We start from the raw sequence: 25,759 nt of genomic DNA, 5'->3' as shown, positions 1-25,759 counted from the left end.
GAGAGTACATGATCAGTAACACAGAGAGCGCAGGATCAGTAAAACAGGGAGAACATGATCAGTAAAACAGAGAGCACAGGATCAGTAAACAGAGAGCGCAGGATCAGTAAAACAGGGAGCACAGGATCAGTAACACAGAGAGCGCAGAATCAGTAAAACAGAGAGAACATGTTCAGTAAAACAGAGAGCGCAGGATCAGTAAAACAGAGAGAACAGGATCAGTAAAACAGGGAGGACATGATCAGTAAAACAGAGAGTACATGATCAGTAACACAGAGAGCGCAGGATCAGTAAAACAGGGAGAACATGATCAGTAAAACAGAGAGAACAGGATCAGTAAAACCGACGGAACAGGATCAGTAAAACAGGGAGAACAGGATCAGTAAAACAGAGCGAACAGGATCAGTAAAACAGGGAGAACAGGATCAGTAAAACAGAGTGAACAGGATCAGTAAATCAGAGAGCGCAGGATCAGTAAAACAGAGAGAACAGGATCAGTAAAACAGAGAGCGCAGTATCAGTAAAAGAGAGAGCAGAGGATCAGTAAAAGAGAGCACAGGATCAGTAAAACAGAGAGCACAGGATCAGTAAAACGGAGAGAACAGGATCAGTAAAACAGCGAGGGCAGGATCAGTAAAAAAGAGAGCACAGTATCAGTAAAATAGAGAGAGAACAGGATCAGTAAAACAGAGAGAACAGTTCAGTAAAATGGAGAGCGCGCATCAGTAAAACAGGGAGAACAGGATCAGTAAAAGAGGGAGAACAGGATCAGTAAAGCAGAGAGCACAGGATCAGTAAAACAGGGAGAACAGGATCAGTAAAACAGAGAGAACTGAATCAGTAAAAGAGAGTGAACAGGATCAGTAAAACAGAGCGAACAGGATCAGTAAAACAGAGAGCACAGGATCAGTAAACAGAGAGCGCAGTATCAGTAAAACAGGGAGCACAGGATCAGTAACACAGAGAGCGCAGGGTCAGTAAAACAGAGAGAACATGATCAGTAAAACAGAGAGCGCAGGATCAGTAAAACAGAGATAACAGGATCAGGAAAACAGGGAGAACATGATCAGTAAAACAGGGAGAACAGGATCAGGAGGACAGGATCCGTAAAACAGAGAGAACAGGATCAGTAAAACAGAGAGCGCAGGGTAAGTAAAAGAGAGAGAACAGGATCAGTAAAACAGAGAGTACATGATCAGTAACACAGAGAGCGCAGGATCAGTAAAACAGGGAGAACATGATCAGTAAAACAGAGAGCACAGGATCAGTAAACAGAGAGCGCAGGATCAGTAAAACAGAGAGAACATGTTCAGTAAAACAGAGAGCGCAGGATCAGTAAAACAGAGAGAACGGGATCAGTAAAACAGGGAGAACAGGATCAGTAAAACAGAGAGAACTGAATCAGTAAAAGAGAGTGAACAGGATCAGTAAAACAGAGCGAACAGGATCAGTAAAACAGAGAGCACAGGATCAGTAAACAGAGAGCGCAGTATCAGTAAAACAGGGAGCACAGGATCAGTAACACAGAGAGCGCAGGGTCAGTAAAACAGAGAGAACATGATCAGTAAAACAGAGAGCGCAGGATCAGTAAACAGAGAGCGCAGGATCAGTAAAACAGGGAGCACAGGATCAGTAACACAGAGAGCGCAGAATCAGTAAAACAGAGAGAACATGTTCAGTAAAACAGAGAGCGCAGGATCAGTAAAACAGAGAGAACAGGATCAGTAAAACAGGGAGGACATGATCAGTAAAACAGAGAGTACATGATCAGTAACACAGAGAGCGCAGGATCAGTAAAACAGGGAGAACATGATCAGTAAAACAGAGAGAACAGGATCAGTAAAACCGACGGAACAGGATCAGTAAAACAGGGAGAACAGGATCAGTAAAACAGAGCGAACAGGATCAGTAAAACAGGGAGAACAGGATCAGTAAAACAGAGTGAACAGGATCAGTAAATCAGAGAGCGCAGGATCAGTAAAACAGAGAGAACAGGATCAGTAAAACAGAGAGCGCAGTATCAGTAAAAGAGAGAGCAGAGGATCAGTAAAAGAGAGCACAGGATCAGTAAAACAGAGAGCACAGGATCAGTAAAACGGAGAGAACAGGATCAGTAAAACAGCGAGGGCAGGATCAGTAAAAAAGAGAGCACAGTATCAGTAAAATAGAGAGAGAACAGGATCAGTAAAACAGAGAGAACAGTTCAGTAAAATGGAGAGCGCGCATCAGTAAAACAGGGAGAACAGGATCAGTAAAAGAGGGAGAACAGGATCAGTAAAGCAGAGAGCACAGGATCAGTAAAACAGGGAGAACAGGATCAGTAAAACAGAGAGAACTGAATCAGTAAAAGAGAGTGAACAGGATCAGTAAAACAGAGCGAACAGGATCAGTAAAACAGAGAGCACAGGATCAGTAAACAGAGAGCGCAGTATCAGTAAAACAGGGAGCACAGGATCAGTAACACAGAGAGCGCAGGGTCAGTAAAACAGAGAGAACATGATCAGTAAAACAGAGAGCGCAGGATCAGTAAAACAGAGATAACAGGATCAGGAAAACAGGGAGAACATGATCAGTAAAACAGGGAGAACAGGATCAGGAGGACAGGATCCGTAAAACAGAGAGAACAGGATCAGTAAAACAGAGAGCGCAGGGTAAGTAAAAGAGAGAGAACAGGATCAGTAAAACAGAGAGTACATGATCAGTAACACAGAGAGCGCAGGATCAGTAAAACAGGGAGAACATGATCAGTAAAACAGAGAGCACAGGATCAGTAAACAGAGAGCGCAGGATCAGTAAAACAGAGAGAACATGTTCAGTAAAACAGAGAGCGCAGGATCAGTAAAACAGAGAGAACGGGATCAGTAAAACAGGGAGAACAGGATCAGTAAAACAGAGAGAACTGAATCAGTAAAAGAGAGTGAACAGGATCAGTAAAACAGAGCGAACAGGATCAGTAAAACAGAGAGCACAGGATCAGTAAACAGAGAGCGCAGTATCAGTAAAACAGGGAGCACAGGATCAGTAACACAGAGAGCACAGGATCAGTAACACAGAGAGAACATGATCAGTAAAACAGAGAGCGCAGGATCAGTAAAACAGAGATAACAGGATCAGGAAAACAGGGAGAACATGATCAGTAAAACAGGGAGAACAGGATCAGGAGGACAGGATCCGTAAAACAGAGAGAACAGGATCAGTAAAACAGAGAGCGCAGGGTAAGTAAAAGAGAGAGAACAGGATCAGTAAAACAGAGAGTACATGATCAGTAACACAGAGAGCGCAGGATCAGTAAAACAGGGAGAACATGATCAGTAAAACAGAGAGCACAGGATCAGTAAACAGAGAGCGCAGGATCAGTAAAACAGAGAGAACATGTTCAGTAAAACAGAGAGCGCAGGATCAGTAAAACAGAGAGAACGGGATCAGTAAAACAGGGAGGACATGGTCAGTAAAACAGAGAGTACATGATCAGTAACACAGAGAGCGCAGGATCAGTAAAACAGGGAGAACATGATCAGTAAAACAGAGAGAACAGGATCAGTAAAAACGACGGAACAGGATCAGTAAAACAGCGAGAACAGGAACAGGAGAACGGGATCAGTAAAACAGAGCAAACAGAATCAGTAAAATGGAGAGAACAGGATCAGTAAAACAGAGAGGGCAGGATCAGTAAAATGGAGAGAACAGAATCAGTAAAACAGAGAGTACAGGAACAGGAGAACAGGCTCAGTAAAACAGAAAGCGCAGGATCTGTAAAACAGAGAGCGCAGGATCAGTAAAACAGAGAGAACAGGATCAGTAAAACAGAGAGAACAGGATCAGTAAATCAGACAGCGCAGGATCAGTAAAACAGAGAGAACAGGGTCAGTAAAACAGAGAGCACAGGATCAATAAAACAGAGAGCAAAGGATTAGTAAAACAGAGAGCACAGGATCTATAAAACTGAGAGCGCAGGATAAGTAAAAGAGAGAGAACAGGATCAGTAAAACAGAGAGCACAGGATCAGTAAAACAGGGAGCACAGGATCAGTAAAACAGAGAGCGCAGGATCAGTAAACCAGAGAGAACAGGATCAGTAAATAAGAGAGAACATGATCAGTAATACAGAGGGCGCAGGATCAGTAAAACAGGATCAGTAACACAGAGAGCGCAGGATCAGTAAAAGAGAGAGCACAGGATCAGTAAAAGAGAGAGCACAGGATCAGTAAAACAGAGAGCACAGCATCAGTAAACAGAGAGCGCAGGATCAGTAAAAGAGAGAGCACAGGATCAGTAAAACAGGGAGAACATGAGCAGTAAAACAGGGAGAACAGAATCAGTAAAACAGGGAGAACAGTATCAGTAAAACAGAGTGAACAGGATCAGTAAAACAGAGAGAACAGGATCAGTAAAACAGGGAGAACAGGATCAGTAACACAGAGAGCGCAGGTTCAGTAAAACAGAGAGCACAGGATAAGGAGAACAGGATCCGTAAAACAGAGAGAACAGGATCAGTAAAACAGAGAGAACAGAATCAGTAAAACAGAGAGAACAGGATCAGTAAAACAGAGAGAACAGAATCAGTAAAACAGAGAGAACAGGATCAGTAAAACAGAAAGCGCAGGATCTGTAAAACAGAGAGCGCAGGATCAGTAAAACAGAGAGAACAGGATCAGTAAAACAGACAGAACAGGATCAGTAAATCAGAGAGCGCAGGATCAGTAAAATAGAGAGCGCAGGATCAGTAAAACAGAGAGCACAGCATCAGTAAACAGAGAGCGCAGGATCAGTAAAACAGGGAGCATAGGATGAGTAACACAGAGAGCGCAGGATCAGTAAAACAGAGAGCACAGGATCAGTAAACAGAGAGCGCAGGATCAGTAAAACAGGGAGCATAGGATGAGTAAAACAGAGAGAACAGGATCAGTAAAACAGGGAGAACAGGATCAGTAAAACAGGATCAGTAACACAGAGAGCACAGGATCAGCTAAACAGGGAGAACAGGATCAGTAAAACAGAGAGAACAGAATCAGTAAAACAGAGAGAACAGGAACAGGAGAACAGGATCTGTAAAGCAGAGAGAACAGTATCAGTGAAACAGAGAGAACAGATCAGTAAAACAGGCAGAACAGGATCAGTAAAACAGAGAGAACAGAATCAGTAAAACAGAGAGAACAGGAACAGGAGAACAGGATCTGTAAAACAGAGAGAACAGTATCGGTGAAACAGAGAGAACAGATCAGTAAAACGGAGAGCGTGCATCAGTAAAACAGGGAGAACAGGATCAGTAAAACAGAGAGCCTAGGATCAGTAAAACAGAGAGAAATGGATCAGTAAAACAGAGAGCGCCGGATCAGTAAAACAGAGAACAGGATCAGCAAAACAGAGAGCACAGGATCAGTAAAACAGAGAGCGCAGGATCAGTAAAACAGAGAGCGCAGGATCAGTAAAACAGAGAGCGCAGGATCAGTAAAACAGAGAGCGTAAGCAGTATTTCAATGCAAAAGAAAAGTGCACTTGTCCTTTCCCTTACCCCTCGCTGTTCCTTTTTTTCCTCTTCTGTCATCTTGTATCCCCTGTTATTCTCCCTCTCTCAAAGCTTCTCTCTTCATCCTCTCTTACTTTCTGTCTGCCAGCCTCTCCCTCTCTGTTCTGTGCTCTTCCCTCCTCTTTATCTCCCTTCTCATCCCTTTCTTACTCTCTCTGCTCTTTGACTCTGCCCCTCTTTGTCTCCATTTCCTCTCATTGTCTCCGACTTTCTTCCTCTTTCTGCTCTTCTCCCCCATCCCTTGACTCTGCTCTCTTCTCTTTATCTCTGCTTTCTTCTCCCTCTCTCCCTCTCTGACTCCCCTTTCTGCCTCTCTCTTTCTCTCTGTCCCTGGCAGTGTTTGTAATCCTTCCCCTTGGGAGAGGCTACAGCAGTACTTTGTACGGAGTTCTCCTTTTCCACATTTGAAGAATGTGGTTCAGTTATCACAAGCTGAGGTTTGTTATCACCTCCTCCATTCTATTGCATGTCAGCAAAGTAACAGACAATAAATAAGTGCAATCTCCGCACTTTTGTCATTTAATCACTTCTGCCCTCCACCCTATCACCGATCTTTCCCCTTAATTCTTTCCCTGCCCGCCTTTTAACTAGCTCTGCAATTGATTAAAAGCTGATCATCTCTAACATCTTCCAGTTCTGACTAAAGGTCATCGACCTGAAACGTTTCCTCTGTTTCTCTCTCCACAGATGCTGCCTGACCTGCTGAGAGTTTTCCATTTGCTGTTTTTATTTCAGATCTCCGCACTCACCAGGCTGAACTGTGTCTGGCCTGATGAAAATCCAAGTCGCAGTCCCAGAACTCTCGGTATAGGGCGGTGGATGCATTTTCTCCACTTTGCAAGTGTACCAGTCGCTATGAGATGTGTTTAGCTCACTGAATGTTATCGACACGCCATCTTCCCGTGGTCGTCCCTGGCAGGTCAGCGCAGTTTTCCTCATGAAGGGATTCATGGTGGAATTAAAGGAGGCAGCACAGACCTCAACACTGCCCTCTATCCTTCCTTTAAAAATGGTGATCCTGAACTCCTCGGCTGGCCCATCTCCTGTGCTGTTATACGAACATTCGAGAGTGACGTTGTGTTTCTCAGCAAGGATTAATCTTGGCTGAGTAACTGTCATTGCTAGTGCTGGGGGAGAAAAAAGGGACACAACACAATTGTATTTTTAGATAGAAAGAAATAATTACTGAGCACAGGGTCAAACAGCAACCTTTGACCTGAGGGCCTGGGTTCAACCCCAGCCCAGACTGATGAGACGAAAGTCACTTCTGTCTGCTGCCTGTACGGGTCCTACATGAAATGAGTTGGGGCCGTCTCAATCCAGCACTCCCAGTACTCCAGACCCAGGGAGTGATATTCAACTTAATGCTCACTTTGAGAGGCAACAGGATGACTAGTGTGGGAAACAGAGAAAATATCAGACTGGTGAGGCAAATGATCAGAGACATTTTAGGGGCAGTGTAGAGGAAGCTTTACTCTGCATCTAACCTGTGCTGTACCTGCCCTGGGAGTGTTTGATGGGATAGTGTAGAGGGAGCTTTAATCTGTATCTAACCCGTGTTCTACCTGCCCTGGGAGTGTTTGATGGGGCAGTTTAGAGGGAGCTTTACTCTGTATCTAACCCGTGTTCTACCTGCCCTGGGAGTGTTTGATGGGGCAGTTTAGAGGGAGCTTTACTCTGTATCTAACCCGTGCAATACATGCCTGGGAGTGTTTGATGGGACAGTGTAGGGTGAGCTTTTCTCTGTATCTAACCCGTGCTGTACCTGCCCTGGGTGTGTTTGATGGGATTGTGTAGAGGGAGCTGTACTCTGTATCTAACCCGTGCTGTACCTGCCCTGGGAATGTTTCATGAGGCAGTGTAGAGTGAGCTTTACTCTGTATCTAACCCGTGCTGTACCTGCCCTGGGTGTGTTTGATGGGATTGTGTAGAGGGAGCTGTACTCTGTATCTAACCCGTGCTGTACCTGCCCTGGGAATGTTTGATGGGACAGTGTAGAGGGAGTTTACTCTGTATCTAACACGTGCTGTACCTGCCCTGGGAGTGTTTGATGGGACAGTGTAGAGGGAGTTTACTCTGTATCTATCCCGTGCTGTACCTGCCCTGGGAATGTTTGATGGGACAGTGTACAGGGACTTAACTCTGTATCTAACACATGCTGTACCTGCCCAGGAGTGTTTGTTGGGACAGTGTAGAGGGAGTTTACTCTGTATCTAACCCGTGCTGTATCTGCCCTGGGAGTGTTTGTTGGGACAGTGTAGAGGGAGTTTACTCTGTATCTACCCCGTGCTGGAATATTTGGCGCTGACACTGGATGCCAGAAATCCCAGGCCTGGCATCCCTGGATGAGCATCAAACTTACCAAAAATAATACGTATTCTTGCATCGTCACTATTGTGTATTTCCAATTTTCTTTCACTACATGTGCATTGTGTCTGCACTGTATTTGCACAAAGTTTGCATGCTGGTTGCACTTCATTTGCACAATGTCTGTATGCTCTGTGCACTGTGTCCAGCATAAGTTCATGTCCATGATTTCTTGAAAGAGCGAGCTCCTAATCTCTACTCAGCTGTGCAGTGAGACAGTGTAAGGAGCCCCCTGCTTCTCTACTCCACTGACAAACATAAACCCGGCAGAGGCTTCTGGCAGTATGTTCCACTACACCCTTTAGGGTGGGAGGCAACTTCAAAACAAGTCAAAAGTACAAAGGAGAAGCCTGATCTGGTGCAGGATGGGTGTAGGCCAACAGTCAAATGGAAACCTTACGAGATAAGACAATGTAAATCATTGGCAAGTAGTGATTTTGTTTGACGCCAAGCTTTTATTTGTAGATTGTAGGAAGAAGGGAAAGGCTGACGGAGGTGAGATGTTGCACAGTTTGAGGTTCTGGGAAAGAATGAGTTTGAGAAGGAGAGGATGTGATGACTCGATTTCAATGCAGGGAGAAGGGGGTTTGTGTAGGACGGGGGGTTTGTGTAGGACGGGGGGTTTGTGTAGGACAGGGGATTTGTGTAGGACGGGGGATTTGTGTAGGATGGGGGATTTGTGTAGGACGGGGGATTTGGAGCTTTGTAGGAACAAGAAAAGAAAGATCAGGGAAGCACTGAGCGGAGCAGCAATCAGATAGAGGGAGAGAAAAAGGCTGTTGATGAAAATTGAAGGAGCAGATGCCAGCAGTGAGAGAGGAATTGACTGTCAGACAACAAAGCTTTTCTTGTATTGTCCTGAAGGGAGATGATGGGCAGGTGGAAAAACAATAAGATAGCTGACTCTGGGATGGCAGTCTAGTTAACCAGATGACAGTCAGTCGAGAGTCCTGAGTGGTTTTCTACAACTATTGACTGCTAGCTGGCCACGAAGAGGCCACAAAGCATCAACCACAAAGCAAAATGTAAAGTCTGTGGTTTGTGCAGTTAATAAATACACAGACTTCAGAAGTAACAAACAAAACAGGTCTTTACTATTCGAAGGTCCGGGCGAATCTGCCCCAGCAATCCTGCTACAACACTTATATACTGGTGTGGTCACTATCGGTATTACAGTATACAGAAGCCAAACAAATAGTGCCACACCTAAAGTAGTTCCCTTAAAGGTGAACGGTTACATTCAATAGTTCCCTTAAAGATAGATGGGTACATACACTGCACAAAGCAGGTCATGTTGACAAACCATGAGGTGGTGAGGTTGTTCCTCTGTGGGTAAGTTAGAAATGTCATGATTGTAGGCAATTATTGGCCCACCCGCAGAGCTAACAATGGGTTGGGTTTAGCAACTCATAGCGTGGCAAGCTGGTCTGTTGTCTCATACTGACAGAACGGACACGCCCATTTTGGTAAAACCGCACCATGCAGGAAAGCTGCCAGCAGTGGGCAGATGCTGGCATGAGAGCTGTGTGCTTGAGGCACTGGCTTCATGCGTGGCTAGAAGGCTGCGTTGGTCCCCTGGGCAGCAGGGGACAGGCAGGCAACACGCAAGGGACGATTGGTCGAATGCGCAGTCCTGGCACAGAGCTTTGCCCGCCGGGAGTGCCTGGCAGGGTCGGTTTACCGAGGCCTCGGACACCACTGTCGGAAAATTGTGGGTGGCATGCGAGGTATCTCACCACGGGCATTGGTGCATTTAAGGGAAGGCTTGATGCATATGTGAGGGAGAAGGGAATAGAGGGATATGGGGGCAGAATGGGAAGAGCAAATTAAAGTGTTTCTGTGCTGTATTTTCTATGTAATGTGTGAGGAGTTTGAAAATCTGCCCTATTCGGACGTTACAAGAATCAGTTTGTAATTTTCTGACCTATACTCCCCCGGGGCAGACACTCAGATAACTGGCCCTCAATATTGTTCTGTCGCCTGTCATCTGCTTCACTCTTCACCTCCCACCTGGCTGTGGATGTGTTGAGTGTTTCCCTTCTGCAGACAGAGTGGAACAACCACCAACAGACTGTAACCTGGTCGATGAGCCATGTTTGGGTCACCATGATTTGTGGTTGGTTTGTGTGCCACTAATGAGCGAGAGTGACATTTAAGTAAAGCTACATGCAAATCAGTCTAGGAAACAAAACTCACGCTAGATGAGAATTCATGAGTCACGAACCCATCAACTCCAGAACATAGTGAAAGTGTAAATGTCTCTTAATTAAGTGAGAGAGGTTGAGGAGAAAGGTGGGACAAGGAAGAGAGGGCATATTGTTACTGTATAAGACCCCATCTGGAGCACTGTGTGCAGTCTAGTACACAATCACAGGAAGGGGATTTAGTGACCTTCAAGGGGGCAAAATAAAGAATTCATTCCTGAGGAAGTTGTGCTTGCTTTCATTGGGAGGGGAGGATTCAGGATGATCCAATCAAAATTAACATGAATCTGAATGGTTACTGAAACCAGACCAATCGTTCACTAAGGTGAAAGGTTCAAATTCCACAGGACACAGGTTCAAAATGAGGAAGTCAGGAGTGAGAAGGGAAGTCAGGGAATAGCGTTTTCAACCAATGGGGAATTGAGTGATAGAATAAGGCACCAAGGAAAGGATTAAAAGTGGGCGGTATAATTGGGGTCCGAGGGGGATCAGATGCATTTCTAAAGGGAGAAGGCAGTGGAGGGACATGGTGGGTAGGTGGGGTTCAGGGATAAGGTGGGTAAATTCAGGGATAAGATGTGAAGGTGGGGTTGAGGGACATGGTGAGTAGGTTGAGGGATATGGTGAGTAGGTTGAGGGATATGGTGAGTAGTTGGGGTTGAAGAATATGTTTGGTTGAGTCATATGGTGGGTAGGTGATAAGGCTATTCGCCTGGGATTTTTTTAAATTCGTTCCTGGGATGTGGGCATCATTGGCAAAGCCAGCATTTATTGCCCATCCCCAGTTGCCCTTGAGAAGGTGGTGGTGAGCCGCCTTCTTGAACCGCTGCAGTTCGTGTGGTGAAGGTACTCCCACAGTGCTGTTAGGGAAGGAATTCCAGGATTTTGACCAAGCGACGATGAAGGATCAGAGATATACTTCCAAGTCAGGATGGCGTGTGACTTGGAGGGGAACTTGGAGGTGGTGGTGTTCCCACGAGCCTGCTGCCTTTGTCCTTCTAGGTGGTAGAGGTCGCGGGTTTCGGAGGTGCTGCCGAAGAAGCCTTGGCGAGTTGCTGCAGTGCATCTTGTAGATGGTACACACTGCAGCCATGGTACGCCGGTGGTGGAGGGTGCTCTTGTTGCCACAGTATTTATGTGGCTGGTCCAGTTAATTTTCTGGTTGATGGTGACCCCCAGGATGTTGATTGTGGGGGATTCGGCGATGGTAATGTTTTTGAATGTCAAGGGGTGGTGGTTAGACTCTTGCTTGTTGGTGATGGTCATTGCTTGGCATTTTTGTGTCGTTACCTGCCACTTATCGGTCCAAGCCTGAATGTCATCCATATGTTGCTGCATGTGGGCATAGACTACTTCATTATCTGAGGAGTTGTGAATGGCACTGAACACTGTACAGTCATCAGCGAACATCACCATTTCTGACCTTATGTTGGAGGTAAGCTCATTGATGAAGATGGTTGGGCCTAGGACACTGCCCTGAGGAACTCCTGCAGCAATGTCCTGGGGCTGAGATGATTGACCTCCAACCACCAGACACATCTTCCTTTACAAATGAACATACGAATTAGGAGCAGGAGTAGGCCACTGAGCCCTTCGAGCCTGCTCCACCATTCAAGAAGATCATGGCTGATCCAATTACTCCACATTCCCGCCTACTCCCGATAACTTTTCACCCCCTTGCTTACCAAGAATCTATCTACCTCTGCCTTAAAAATATTCAAAGACTCTGTTTCCACCGCCCGCTGAGGAAGAAAGTTCCAACGACTCGTGACCCTCTGTGAGAAAAAATTTCTCCTCATCTGTCTTAAATGGGCGACCCCTTATTTTTAAACAGTGAGCCCTAGTTCTAGATTCTCCCACAAGTGGAAACATCCTCTCCACATCCACCCTGTCAAGACCCCCCAGGATCTTATATGTTTCAATCAAGTCCCCTCTTATTCTTCTAAACTCCAGTGGATACAAGCCTAGCCTGTCCAACCTTTCCTCAGAAGACAACCTGCCCATTCCAGGTATCAGTCTAGTAAATCTTCTCTGAACTGCTTTCAACGCATTTACATCCTTAAATAAGGAGACCAATACTGTACACAGTACTCCAGATGTGGTCTCACCAATGCCCTGTATAACTGAAACATAACCTCCCTACTTTTGTATTCAATTCCCCTCGCAATAAACGATAACATTCTATTAGCTTTCCTAATTACTTGCTGTACCTGCATAGTAACCTTTTGCGATTCATGCACTAGGACACCCTGATCCCTCTGCATCTCAGAGCTCTGCAATCTCTCACTATTTAGATAATATGCTTCTTTTTTATTCTTCCTGCCAAAATGGACAACTTCACGTTTTCCCACATTATACTCCATTTGCCAGATCTTTGCCCACTCACTTAACTTATCTATATCCCTTTGTAGCCTCCTTATGTCCTCTTCACAATTTACTTTCCTACCTATCTTTGTGTCATCAGCAAATTTAGCCACCATACCTTCTGTCCCTTCATCCAAGTCATTTATATAAATTGTAAAAAGTTGAGGCCCCAGCACTGACTCCTGTGGCACACCACTCGTTATATCTTGCCAATCAGAAAATGACCCATTTATGCCTACTCTCTGTTTCCTGTTAGCTAGCCAATCTTCTATCCATGCCAATATGTTACCCCCTACATCATGAGCTTTTATTTTCCGCAATAATCTTTGATGTGGCACCTTATCAAATGCCTTCTGGAAATCTAAGTACAGTACATCCACCGGTTCCCCTTTATCCACAGCACATGTTACTTCCTCAAAGAACTCCAATAAATTGGTTAAACATGATTTCCCTTGCACAAAACCATGTTGACTCTGCCTGATTAATTTGAACTTTTCTAAGTGCCCTGCTATAATGTCTTTAGTAATAGCTTCTAACATCTTCCCTATGACAGATGTTAAGCTAACTGGCCTGTAGTTTCCTGCTTTCTGTCTCCCTCCCTTTTTGAATAAAGGAGTTATATTCACTATTTTCCAATCTAATGGAACCTTCCCCAAATCTAGGGAATTTTGGAAAATTAAAACCAACGCATCAACTATCTCACTAGCCACTTCTTTTAAGACCCTAGGATGAAGTCCATCAGGACCCGAGAACTTGTCAGCCCGCAGCTCCAACAATTTGCTCACTGTTAGGTATGACTCCCCCGATTCCCATTGACTTCAGTTTTACTAGGGCTCCTTGATGCCACACTTGGTCAAATACTGCCTTGATGTCAAGGGCAGTCACTCTCACCTCACCGCTGGAATTCAGCTCTTTTGTCCATGTTTGGACCAAGGCTGTAATGAGGTCGGGAGTCGACTGGTCCTGATGGAGCCCAAACTGGGCATCAGTGAGCAGGTTATTGGTGAGTAAGTGCCACTTGATAGCAAAGTGATGGAAGGTGTCATCGACTGTGCTGGTGATTGAGAGTAGACTGATGGGGCGGTAATTTGCCGGATTGGATTTGTCCTGCTTTTTGCGTACAGGACATACCTGGGCAGTTTTCCACATTGTCGGATAGATGCCAGTGTTGTAGCTGTACTGGAACAGCTTGGCTAGAGATACCATCACCACCCACCCCAATCTTGTCCTCACCCGCTGTCACACACTTGCACTTTCCAATGGGGGACGGATTGCGCGACTGGATAGTGACCAGGAACCGAGAGTCCTGGATGAGATCAGCTTGTGGGAGACTACAGTCTCCCGCGTAAAGAAATAGGCAACACAGCGAGCTACAAGAAATAGGTCTTTACTCCAACTCTCACCATACAGTACTGAATTCGTAAAGCCCGCGAACCTGTGATGACTCACGGATTGGTCACCTGCTGGAACCTGATTGGTTTTCCTTCTCTCAGCAGCAGGCAAGTCTGAACATGCCTTATTCCTCTCAGCTTGCAACTGTCTTGCGGGGGGAGGGGAATACAGCAGTTAAAAGGGGATTATACAGGTTTATCTACATACACACAGTGTTTCCCCAATGTGGTAACGCCACAAGCTAACTCAACACTGACCGGGGATCAAGCCTGGGGTTTTCTGGTGTGTGTGCCTTAGTATCTCACTTGGGTATTGGGGGAGGGTTGCTAGAGTTGGGACTCCATTAGCGTTGTAAATGGAGTTGAAGCCCACCTAGGGTATTCAGATATGCCTGGGCCTGATAAATCGGGCATGGTCGGGGTTGGAATCAAGAGGTGGCCAGAGTTCTGGCGGAGTTGGTGTTTGCGAGCGATGGGTGCCAGAATGTACCAAGGGGTTGTTACAGACCATCAGCTCGGAACTAGAAGGAAGACATTCCATTCTGTGAAGAGATGGGGCCTCAAATTTCCTCTGGGATTTGGCTGGACTTGCACCGTAACATAGGCAAGACTCCAGTCGGAGCCAGTGGAATACCGCAGCGACCCAGTTATGCTCAGTCTCCTACCATTTCTGGGAATCTCTGGTCGGCCTTGTAAGGGGTAGGACCTCCACCCCACCTCCCTATATACAGTCAATGATGTTAGGGTGTTGCCCCTGGTGAGACGGGGGAGGTGGGGGAGGACTCACTACAGTGGGAACTCCCACTAACTTGGCTCTGTCAGGATTTGGCTCGTTACCGGGGTTTGGTGCACTGAATGAGATGAGGTGTATTGGCAACCAGATGGGGTTCAAGTGCGACCCACCCGAGGAGGGTCCAGGCAGGGGAGGCAGCCTGAACACTGAAGCAGCTCCCTTACCTGGACCCTCCTTAGGTGGGTCCAACTTGGGTAAGCTTTTTAATAAATTGATTGGATTGGCTACCTTGAACAGGGGATGCTATGGGGGCCAGGGTATGCTCCCTCCCCCATGGTGGGCAGGTGCTATGGTTTCCGAACTAACTGATACTTAATCCCCTTCCAGCCCCAGGAACTTTGGGGCCAGGGTGTCCGGGAGGTAGCTCACATTTTGACTTTGTCATGGTAACGGTCTCAGTCAGGGATCGGAGGTCATGGCATAACTCCAGTGATTACACAATGATCAAGTTCAACATTGATATGGTGTGGGGTTAAACACTACCCGAAGGATCAATGGCCAGACACCAGTGAGCAGCACTCAACAAGGGAAATGCATCAGGAAGAGAAGTGTTCTGGTCTAGACTGTCATTCATTACACGGTCAAAGGTCGGTGTCTAGACCATTACACAGTCAAAGGTCAGTGTCTGGACCACTACACAGTCAAAGGTCAGTGTCTAGATATTACACAGTCAAAGGTCAGTACCTAGACCATTACACAGTCAAAGGTCAGTGTCTAGATCATTACACAGTCAAAGGTCAGTGTCTAGACAATTACACACACAAAGGTCAGAGTCTAGATCAATACACAGTCAAAGGTCAGGGTCTAGACCACTACACAGTCAAAGGTCAGTGTCTAAACCATTACACACAAAAAGGTCAGTGTCTAGATCATTATACAGTCAAAGGTCAGTTTCTAATCCATTACACACTCAAAGGTCAATATCCAGACAATTACACAGTCAAAGGTGAGTGTCTAAACCATTACACAATCAAAGGTCAGTGTTTAGACCATTACACAGTCAAAGGTCAGTGTCTAAACCATTACACAATCAAAGGTCAGTGTCTAGACCATTACACAGTCAAAGGTCAGTGTCTAGACCATTACACAGTCAAAGGTCAGTGTCTAGACCATTACAAAGTCAAAGGTCAGTGTCTAGACCATTACACAGTCATAGGTCAGTGTCTAAACCATTACACAATCAAAGGTCAGTGTCTAGACCATTACACAGTCATAGGTCAGTGTCTAAACCATTACACAATCAAAGGTCAGTGTCTAAACCATTATACAATCAAAGGTCAGTGTCCAGACCATTACGCAGTCAAAGGTCATTTTCTAAACCATTACACAGTCAGAGGTCAGTATCTAAACCATTACACAATCAAAGGGAAGTGTCTAAACCATTACAGATTCAAATGTCAGTGTCTAAACCATTACACACTTGAAGGTCAGTGCCTAGACCATTACACAGTCAACAGTCAGTGTCTAGACGATTCAACATTCAAAGGTCAGTGTCTAGACCATTACACAGTCAAAGGTCAGTGTCTAAACAATGACACATTCAAAGGTCAGTGTCTAAACCATTACACAATCAAAGATCAGTGTCTAGACCATTACACAGTCAAAGGTCAGCGTCTAAACCATTACACAATCAAAGGTCAGTGTCTAAAGCATTACACAGTCAAAGGTCAGTGTATAGACCATTCATGGTCAAAGGTCAGTGTCTGAGCCATTACACAATCAAAGGTCAGTCTCTAAACCATTACACAATCAATGGTCAGTGTCTAAATCATTACACAGTGAAAGGTCGGTGTCCAGACCATTACACAGTCAAAGATCAGTGTCTAAACAATTACTCAATCAAAGGTCAGGGTCTAAACCATTACACACTCAAAGGTCAGTGTCTAGAAAATTACACAGTCAAAGGTCAGTGTCTAAGCCATAACACACTCAAAGATCAGTGTCTGGACCATTACACAGTCAAAGGTCAGTGTCTAAACCATTACACAGTCAAAGGTCAGTGTCCAGACCATTACACAGTCAAAGGTCAGTGTCTAAACCATTACACAGTCAAAGGTCAGTGTCTAAACCATTACACATTCAAAGGTCAATGTCTAGACCATTAGACAGTCAAAGGTCTGTGCCTAGACCATTACACAGTCAAAGGTCAGTGTCTAGACCATTACACAGTCAAAGGTCAGTGTCTAAACCATTACACACTCAAAGGTCAGTGTCAAACCATTACACAGTTAAAGGTCAGTCTCTAGACCATTCATGGTGAAAGGTCAGTGTCTAAACCATTACATACTTAAAGGTCAGTGTCTAAACCATTACACAGTCAAAGTTCAGTGTGTAATCCATTACACAGTCAAAGTTCAGTGTCTAATCCATTACAGAGTCAAAGTTCAGTGTCTAATCCATTACACAGTCAAAGGCCAGTGTCTTGACCACTACACAGTCCAAGTCAGTGTCCAGACCATTACACATTCAAAAGGTCAGTGTCTAAACCATTACACAATCAAAAGTCAGTGTCTGAACAATTACACAGTCAAAAGTCAGTGGTCAGTGTCTAGACCATTACACAGTCATAGGTCAGTGTCTAAACCATTACACAGTCAAAGGTCAGTGTCTAAACCATTACACTCAAACATTAACAGTCCAAAGATGGGCAGGTTAGGTTGATTGGCTATGATAAATTGACCCTTAGTGTTAGGGGGATTAAATACGTGGGGTTACGGGGATAGAGTGGGATATGTGTTGGTGTAGGGGTTACGGGGATCGGGTGGGATATGTGTCGGTGCAGGCTCGATGGGCCGAAATGGCCTCTATCTGCATTGTGGGGTTTCTGTGATCTGTGATTAGTGTCTAAACCATTACACAGTCAAAGGTCAGTGTCTAAACCATTACACTCAAACATTAGTGTCTAAACCATTACACAGTCAAAGGTCAGTGTCTAAACCATTAGACATTCAAATGTCAGTGTCTAAACCATTACACATTCAAAAGTCAGTGTCTAAACAATTACACAGTCAAAAGTCAGTGGTCAGTTTCTAGACCATTACACAGTCAATAGTCAGTATCTAAACAATTGTACAGTCAAAGGTCAGTGTCTAGACCACTGCACAGTCAAAGGTCAGTGTCTAAACCATTACCCAGTCAAAGGTCAGCGTCTAAACATAGAAACATAGAAGATAGGAGCAGGAGTAGGCCATTCGGCCCTTCGAGCCTGCTCCGCCATTCAATGAGATCATGGCTGATCATCCAAATTCAGTACCCTGTCCCTGCCTTCTCCCCATATCCCTTGGGGCTGAAAATTCAGTAGGCTTAGCGCCCCATTTGGGGCGCTGGAGGGCCTAGCGCCGCAGTTATGGCCAGTTTGAAAATTCAGTGGGGCCCTTCCGTCGGCGTTACACCGGTTGCGCTGCGCCGGCACCGATGACGTCATCGGTGTGCGCAGCGTCCCGGTTGCCGTGGTGACGGGCCCCAGCGCCGAAATTGAGTTGCGGCCGCCTCGCCCGTGGCAGCCGCAACTAAGATTTTTTCAACCGAGTCTTCCCCGAGTTAGCGCCGGCGCATTAAGGTCGCGCGGCGGCCGGCCGCTTTCCCGCCGGCCGCCTGCCCGCACCTCCCTCCCCGGACTCCTCCACCCCCCCCCCGCGGAACAGATGCGTCTGGCCTGCAAGCCCGGCACTTGTCCGAGGTGCCGGGCTCATTTTTTTCAATATTTGAACGGACAGCGGGCGGGTGCAGGCAGCTCCTCCTTAACTGAAGGAGGAGGCCTGCACTTCCCCAGCCTGCCGCACCGCATCGGGTCCTGCAGCGCTGGATTAGCGCCGCAATGCGGCAGTCAGCGCCCATTGGGAGGCGCTCACGCCCGCCAGTAGCGCCGGCAGCCGTCTGGGCGCGGCGCTACTGAATTTTTGGCGCGCGCAGGGGGACTTAGCACCGGCGCTAAATTTCCGGCGCTAAAGCCCTGGCGCGGCGCCAACTCAATTTCTAGGCCTTGATCTCTTTAGCCTTAAGAAATATATCCAACTCTTTTTTGAATATATTTAATGAACTGGCCTCCACCGCCCTCTGTGGCAGAGAATTCCACAGGTTCACCACTCTCTGGGTGAAGAAATTCCTCCTCATTTCAGTCCTAAATGGCTTACCCCTTATCCTTAGACTATGACCCCTGGTTCTGGACTCCCCGGCCATCATAAACATCCTTCCTGCATCTAGTCTGTCCAGGCCTGACAGAATTTTATAGGTTTCGATGAGATCCCCTCTCAATCTTCTAAACTCCAGTGAGTATAAGCCCAATCGACACAATCTCTCCTCATACGTCATTCCTGCCATCCCAGGTATCAGCCTGGTGAATCTTCGCTGCACTCCTTCCATGGCAAGAACGTCCTTCCTCAGGTAAGGCGACCAAAACTGCACACAATACTCAAGGTGTGGTCTCACCAAGGCCCTGTACAACTGTAGCAAGACATCCTTGTTCCAGTACTCGAACCCTCTTGCTACGAAGGTCAACATACCATTTGCCTTCTTAACCGCCTGCTGCACCTGCATGCTTACCTTCAGCGACTGGTGCACAAGAACACCCAGGTCTCTTTGCACTTCCCCTTCTCCCAATCTATTGCCATTCAAATAATAATCTGCCTTCCTGTTTTTGCCACCAAAGTGGATAACCTCACATTTATCCACATTACAGTGCATTTGCCATGTTTCTGCCCAATCACCCAATCTGTCCAAATCGTACTGGAGTTTCACGACATCCTCCTCACAGCTTACCCTCCCACCCAGCTTTGTGTCGTCTGCAAATTTGGAGATATTACATCCAATTCCCTTGTCCAGAGCATTAATATATATTGTGAACAGCTGGGGTCCTAGGACCGATCCTTGCGGTACCCCACTAGTCACTGCCTGCCACTCGGAAAACCACCCGTTTATTCCAACTCTTTGCTTTCTGTCCGCCAACCAGTTCTCTATCCAAGTCAATACCTTGCCCCCAATCCCATGTGCCTTAATTTTGCACGCTAATCTCTTATGTGGGACCTTATCGAAAGCCTTCTGAAAGTCCAAATACACCGCATCCACTGGTTCTCCCTTATCTATTTTACCAGTTACATCCTCAAAAAATTCCAGTAGATTAGTCAAACAATTACACTCAAACATCAGTGTCTAAACCATTCATGGTCAAAGGTCAGTGTCTAGACCATTACTTGACTCCGTCTCTGGATAAAAGTGCCCTAATGTGTCCCCCATGTCCTGTGAACACGCTGGCACTTTGGTGGGAGACCAGTGAAAATTCCAGAGAAACAGCCAAGTGGCTGAAAACGGCCGTTGACGCTGTTCCCTGGCGAACATTCACAGAATTTTACATCATCACCTCCTCATAATTTTAAAGAACCTCCCAGTTGTCTGCACTGAACCTATGTTGAGCTGTGTTTTTTTTAATTCATTCACGGGATGTGGGCGTTATTTATTGTTAATCCCCAATTGCCCTTGGGAATGTTTTACCTCACAATGCAGTAATCCTCAGAATCAGCAACGTTTGGACATAGAAACAGGAGTATGTCATTCAGCCCCTCCAGCCTATTGCACCATTTAATTAGATCATGGAGTGGTCCTTGCGGCTTCTACTTTAAAGCCTTTCCAATCCACCAGTAACACTTTTCAATTTGGGTGACACAAAATTATACTCAGCATTGCAAATAGTTTTACTTCATTTGCTACACTCTCATATGCAGAGCTCTGTTGATCAGTGCTGGGTACATTTTACAAAGATCATCCCCACTGAGACAGTTACTGTGTACATAGTGACATAGGAACAGGAGGCGATTCAACCCCTCGCGCCTGCTCCATCATTCAGTTAGATCAGAGCTGATACAAAAGCAAAATACTGCGGATGCTGGAAATCTGAAATAAAAACAGAACAGGCTGGAAATGCTCTGCAGGTCAGGCTGCACCTTTGTCAGAACCAAAACAACCTGAAACGTTAACTCTGTTTCTCTCTCCACAGATGCTGCCTGACCTGCTGAGTATTTCCAGCATTTTCTGTTTTTAGATCATAGCTGATCTGTATCTTAACTCCATCTACCCGCCTAGGTTCCACAACCCTCAATACCCTCGCCTAACAAAAATCTATCAATCTCAGTTTTGAAATTGTGTATTGACTACCATCCTCCCCTTTAAGGAGCTGAATTTCTGGCTGTTTACTTTCAAGTAGCGGATTAAACCTTGAAGTGAAAGGTTTGTAAAATAGGCTTTGCTGAAATGTCAAACCAAAGGCCCCGTCTGCATGTTTCCCTCACCCTACAATCTGCCGGCTTCTAAAACCCAAATACTGAGGGGCCCTATAATTGGCTTCAATTTTCTCGGACAATAGGGGCCAAAATCACACAGGGTTCCTTGCTCCAAGTGGTGACACATTGACCTCTACAGGAAACTGCGCATGCATCAAGGCAGGCGGCGGCTCCTTACCCACGATGCACTCGATAACCAAAATTCCTGCCAACACTCCATGGCTGAACCACAACAGAGGACCATCTGGGTGAGTTACTGGAGGGCACCCCTGGAACTGTGGCCCCAGCATAGAGCCAAGTCCCCCAGGAGAGGAGGGAGGGGATAGTGCTACCATGGGTCGGTGCTGAGGTGCAGTAACGTTGGGAGATTCCCCTTGGAACACCTCTGATTCCTTCCACTTGTGTGAGCGCGTTCAGTCAGCCTCCCCCGAAGTTTTGCTCCAACACCGAGATCCAATCTCCCACCTGAATCAGCGACCAAGGACGGCACAAAGCACCATTCTTCGGAGCATGTCATGAAACTGGGATTATGTTAGGTCATTTTTGGAAGGGACATCAGGGACTTGAGCACAAAATCTAGGCTGACTCTCCCACTGCAGTACTGAGGGAGCACTGCACTGTCTGAGGCGCCGTCTTTCAGAGGAGGCGTCTGCCTTCTCAGGTGGATGCAAAAGATCCAATGGCACTATTTCGAAGAAGAGCAGGGGAGTTCTCCCTGGTGTCCTGGCCAACGTTTTTATCCCTCAATCAACATCACTAAAACAGATTATCTGGTCGTTTAACTAATTTCTGTTTGTGGGAGCTTGCTGTGCGCAAATTGGCTGCCGCATTTACTATATTACAACAGCGACTACACTTCAAAAGTACTTCAATGGCTGTAAAGCACTTTGCGACGTCCTGAAGTTGTGAAAGACGTAGAAATGCAAGTCTTTCTTTTGTTTCCAATGGGTGTAAATGGGAAATTGATGCATTGGAGAGCACCACAATTCTGAGCCTGCCTCTTGCTCACAATCGATATGCACTACCATGCACTTACCAGCAAGACTCACTTGATCGCCTTTTGGAGCAAGAACCCAAACCCAGAGGTACTGAGGCCAATTCATAAATCATTGAAATTACAGGAGGCCCATCGTGCCTGTTGCCTACTCTTCAACTGGCGCTATCTGCTCTCATCCCAATTTCCCGCCCTTTCCCCATATCCTTTTATATTCTTCCTGTTCAATTCCTTACCAATTCCCTTTTAAAAGATGTTAAAGTCTCTGCCTCAATAGCCACTTATGGTAAAGCATTCCATATTCTAATAATCCTGTGTGAAAATATTTCTTCAAACTTCTTCCTTCATTGTTTAGTCTCCCCTTCTTACCGATTCACCAACCAGTGGAAATAACCCTTCACTATTTACCCTGTCAAAATCTTTCAGAATTTTGAAAATCTCCGCTAGTTCCGCCTTAGCCCTTCTCTGTTTCAGAGAAAACCCCCCCAATGAGCCTTTCCTCATAACCCTAACCTCTCAATCCTGGAGTCACTCTAGTGATTCTACGCTGCCCCTTGCCACGGTTCTAATATCCTCACTATATGTTCGGAACTGCATCACATACTTTAACATATGTCATACAACTTCACCAAAGATTTGTTGTTTTAATGCTCAATATCACATGGACAAAGGACCCCATCTCCTGCCCCAGCTGAAATAATAAAAAAAGACTTGCATTTCTACAGCGCCTTTCACAACCTCAGAACGTCCCAAAGCGCTTCACAGCCGATGAAGTACTTTTTACAGTGTAGTCACTGTTGTAACATAGGAAGCGCAGCAGCCAATTTGTGCACAGCAAGATCCCACAAACAGCGATGTGATAATGACCAGGTAATCTGTTTCCATGGTGTTGGTTGAGGGATAAATATTGGCCATAACACCGGGGAGAACTCCCCTGCTCTTCTTGAAAATAGTGCCGTGGGATCGTTTACGTCCACCTGAGAGGGCAGTTTAACATCTCATCTGAAAGACGGCAGCTCCGATAGTGCAGCACTCACTCAGTACTGCACTTGGCAGTGTCTGCCTGGATCATGGGCTCAAATCCCTGGAGTGGGGCTGGAACACATGACCTTCTGACTAAGGAACGAGAGAGCTACCACGGTGCTAAGGCTGACACCGAAATCCGCTAAATCAGTACAGACAGGAGACTGATCCTGGATCTTCCTTGGTTTGGTTATATCCACCAGCCCAACCCAGGCCTTTCCAAGGGGCTCGTCAGCGACCTGCTGAAAGTAATGCAAGCCACGGGCTGCAGGGAACGCGGACTTCACAGTAATCCTTTAAAAAGAAACATTGCCAAGTGTGGAGAGGCAGCCTGAGCACTGCGGAGTAACAATACTCAGGAGGGGACGAGAGGGGAGAAGAGTGGGAAAAATTACCTGGTGTCTTCAGGGCTGCCAGAAGGCAGATGAGCGAGGCGACAGACTGGCCCAGATACTTCATGATGCCCCTGGTTTATTGTTCTCCGGGTGAACTGGCACGAGTTTTATAGTCACAATGAAACCTGTCAGCTGACAGGATGTGGTCGGCTCCAAGAACAGCCTCGGCCCGATACCAGAAGTATGTGGGAGGCTGACAAATGAGGTTTTCTGTTTGAAAGCTTAAAAAATTCTTACGCAGCACAGCATTTCCCATTAAATTGAGTCAGAACCATTCAACGTTGCACTATTGTGACTGAGTAGCAGAACGCAGCGAGGCTGACATGACACTGTCTGGTCTTCAGGACTTTATCAGTCACCCATTTTTTTACCCCAGTTTAAGTTTTGTGACTATTTTGTTCGTCAAGATGAGGCACGTCAGTGCTGGGAATGGCATTCATTCTATTTCAGGCACCCAGTGTCCCAACAAAAACTCCCGGGGCAGGTACAGCACGGGTTAGATACAAAGTAATGCTCCCTCTACACTGTCCCACCAAACACTACCAGGGCAGGTACAGCAAGCCCCCGATCCTAATTTCTGGCCCATTATGTTTTGGCCCGGAATGTGCAAACACATTGAGGACATTGTCGGAAAATGTTCCATTTGTCTAGAACGCCGCCCATCAAATGTCAAAGAGCCCATGATGCCTTGTTCAAATCTCTGGGGTCGAAACACACTCTGAGCTTGCCTGTACGTGGATTCTCAACCACTACTAACGCGTTGACCCACTCTGTCGGTTCTGTTTCCCGGATGATGATTTCTGTATTTTCCATGCTCTGCAGCTCCTCCTTCAGGTGACTATGTAGAGCAAGGGGTATCCTTCGCGGTGGGCAAACCACAGGGGTTGCTGCTGGGTCAAGGTGAATAGTGCATTCACCTGGGAATAGTCCGATTCCTTTGAAAACGTCAGCAAACTCATCCATGACTGTTTGCTTCTCAACTGGTGCTGTCAATGATAGCACTAGCTTGACGAGGTCCATGTCTAAACATGCCTTTAGACCTAGCACTGGAGGTGCTCGAGTGTCAACAATGTAAAAGTCCAACATCATGTTGCTTTCTTTGTACTTGCATTTCATCACGCATGTGCCTTTTACAATGAGCTGCTCACCTCCATAGCCGGTCAGTCTGCATGAGGTGGGCTGTAGCTCACACTCATCCTTCAAGCTGTGATACTCACTCAGAGGAATTACGTTAACCTGAGATCCAGGCCTAGAAATTCAGTTGCGTGCGCCAGCCGTTAGCGCCTTAGGAGGAGTAGATCTCGAGCGCTAGGCACTTAGCGGCCGGGCGCAGCGCGATCTGCGCCTACGCCCAACTTCAGTAGACATTTAGCACCGGCGCAAAGTGTTTGCTGGCGCTCAGCTGCGCGCGCAGATTATGACGTCATTTCCTCGTGCAACGCCCTTTGTGCGCCCCAATCCGGAACTTCAGTCGCGCCCGCCCAATGTGGGCGTGGCGGTCCTAAGAACTGTGAAATGGAACGCAGCAGAGGCCATGCGGGCCGCGGGGAGCGCAAATTAAAGGGCACTTACCCTGAACTGTAAAGGCCAGCCATTTTGCAGCAATCACTCTTGTGCAACGGATTTATGGACAGAGACCAAGGAAGAGAGCTTACGGCTTTGGCCCAACATAGGAGAGGTATTTTTGGCTTCAGGCCAGAGCTTGGTAATTCGCCTTCATTGTGATGTCATTGTTTGCCAGTATATTATGGGGGCTGCATGGGGTGCCAACCCTCAGTTTCAGCATTATGTGCGAAGGGCTCGCAGACGCTGTGTGAGAGGGGCAGCCCTGGCTAGACGCAGAGGGGGCAACAGGCGTCGGCAACGTAGGCCTTACCCACTCAGGGAATACCGCCAGCAGGTGTCCTATCTCACCATGACTGCCGCGCAGTGTGTTAGGAGGCTGCGCTTCAGAAGGGAGGTGGTTGCAGAGATCTGCCAGCTGCTTCACAGAGATCTGCGTCCACAGCTGAGGTGCAGGACGTCTCTGTCGGTGGAAGTGAAGGTCACGGTGGCTCTGAACTTCTATGCAAGCGGCTCCTTCCAAGCCGCTGCTGGGGACATTGCTAACATATCCCAGTTCGCCGTGCATTGCTGCATCCGCCAGGTGACCAATGCCCTTTTCAGAAGGAGACACCAATTCATCTCCTTCCCCATGACCCTGGAGGGGCAGCAGCAGCGTGCAGTTGGATTTGCAAGGATCGCGGACTTCCCCATGGTGCAGGGCGCCACTGACTGCACGCATGTGGCTTTGCGGGCACCTATCGACAATGCCGAGGATTACCGCAACCGGAAGGGCTACCATTCCCTGAATGTACAGCTGGTGTGTGACCACAGGCAGCGCATCCTAGCTGTCAATGCCCACTTTCCAGGCAGCAGCCACGATGCATT

At 46.6% G+C, this 25,759-nt stretch overlaps 1 protein-coding gene across 2 annotated transcripts in view; it reads right to left on the bottom strand.

Annotated features, from left to right (window-relative positions):
* Positions 1 to 23,398, bottom strand: part of LOC147119963 (T-cell-specific surface glycoprotein CD28 homolog) — a 100,475-nt gene extending 77,077 nt beyond the window's left edge. For both annotated transcript variants that reach the window (XM_085985414.1, XM_085985413.1), the window contains exons 1-2: positions 23,330 to 23,398; positions 6,276 to 6,653 (exon numbers count right to left, since the gene is read on the bottom strand). In XM_085985414.1, the coding sequence (XP_085841540.1) occupies positions 6,276 to 6,653; positions 23,330 to 23,393 (442 nt within the window). In that variant the 5' untranslated portion in view covers positions 23,394 to 23,398. The remainder of the gene's footprint in view (positions 1 to 6,275; positions 6,654 to 23,329) is intronic.
* Positions 23,399 to 25,759: the final 2,361 nt, after the last annotated feature.

This window comes from Somniosus microcephalus, chromosome 4, assembly GCF_052327205.1.
Source record: "Somniosus microcephalus isolate GS21.2 chromosome 4, FLI_Smic_1.0, whole genome shotgun sequence".
NCBI lineage: Eukaryota > Metazoa > Chordata > Chondrichthyes > Squaliformes > Somniosidae > Somniosus > Somniosus microcephalus.
Note: the sequence above shows the minus strand (reverse complement) of the source record. Positions and strands in the feature narration are given on the sequence as shown.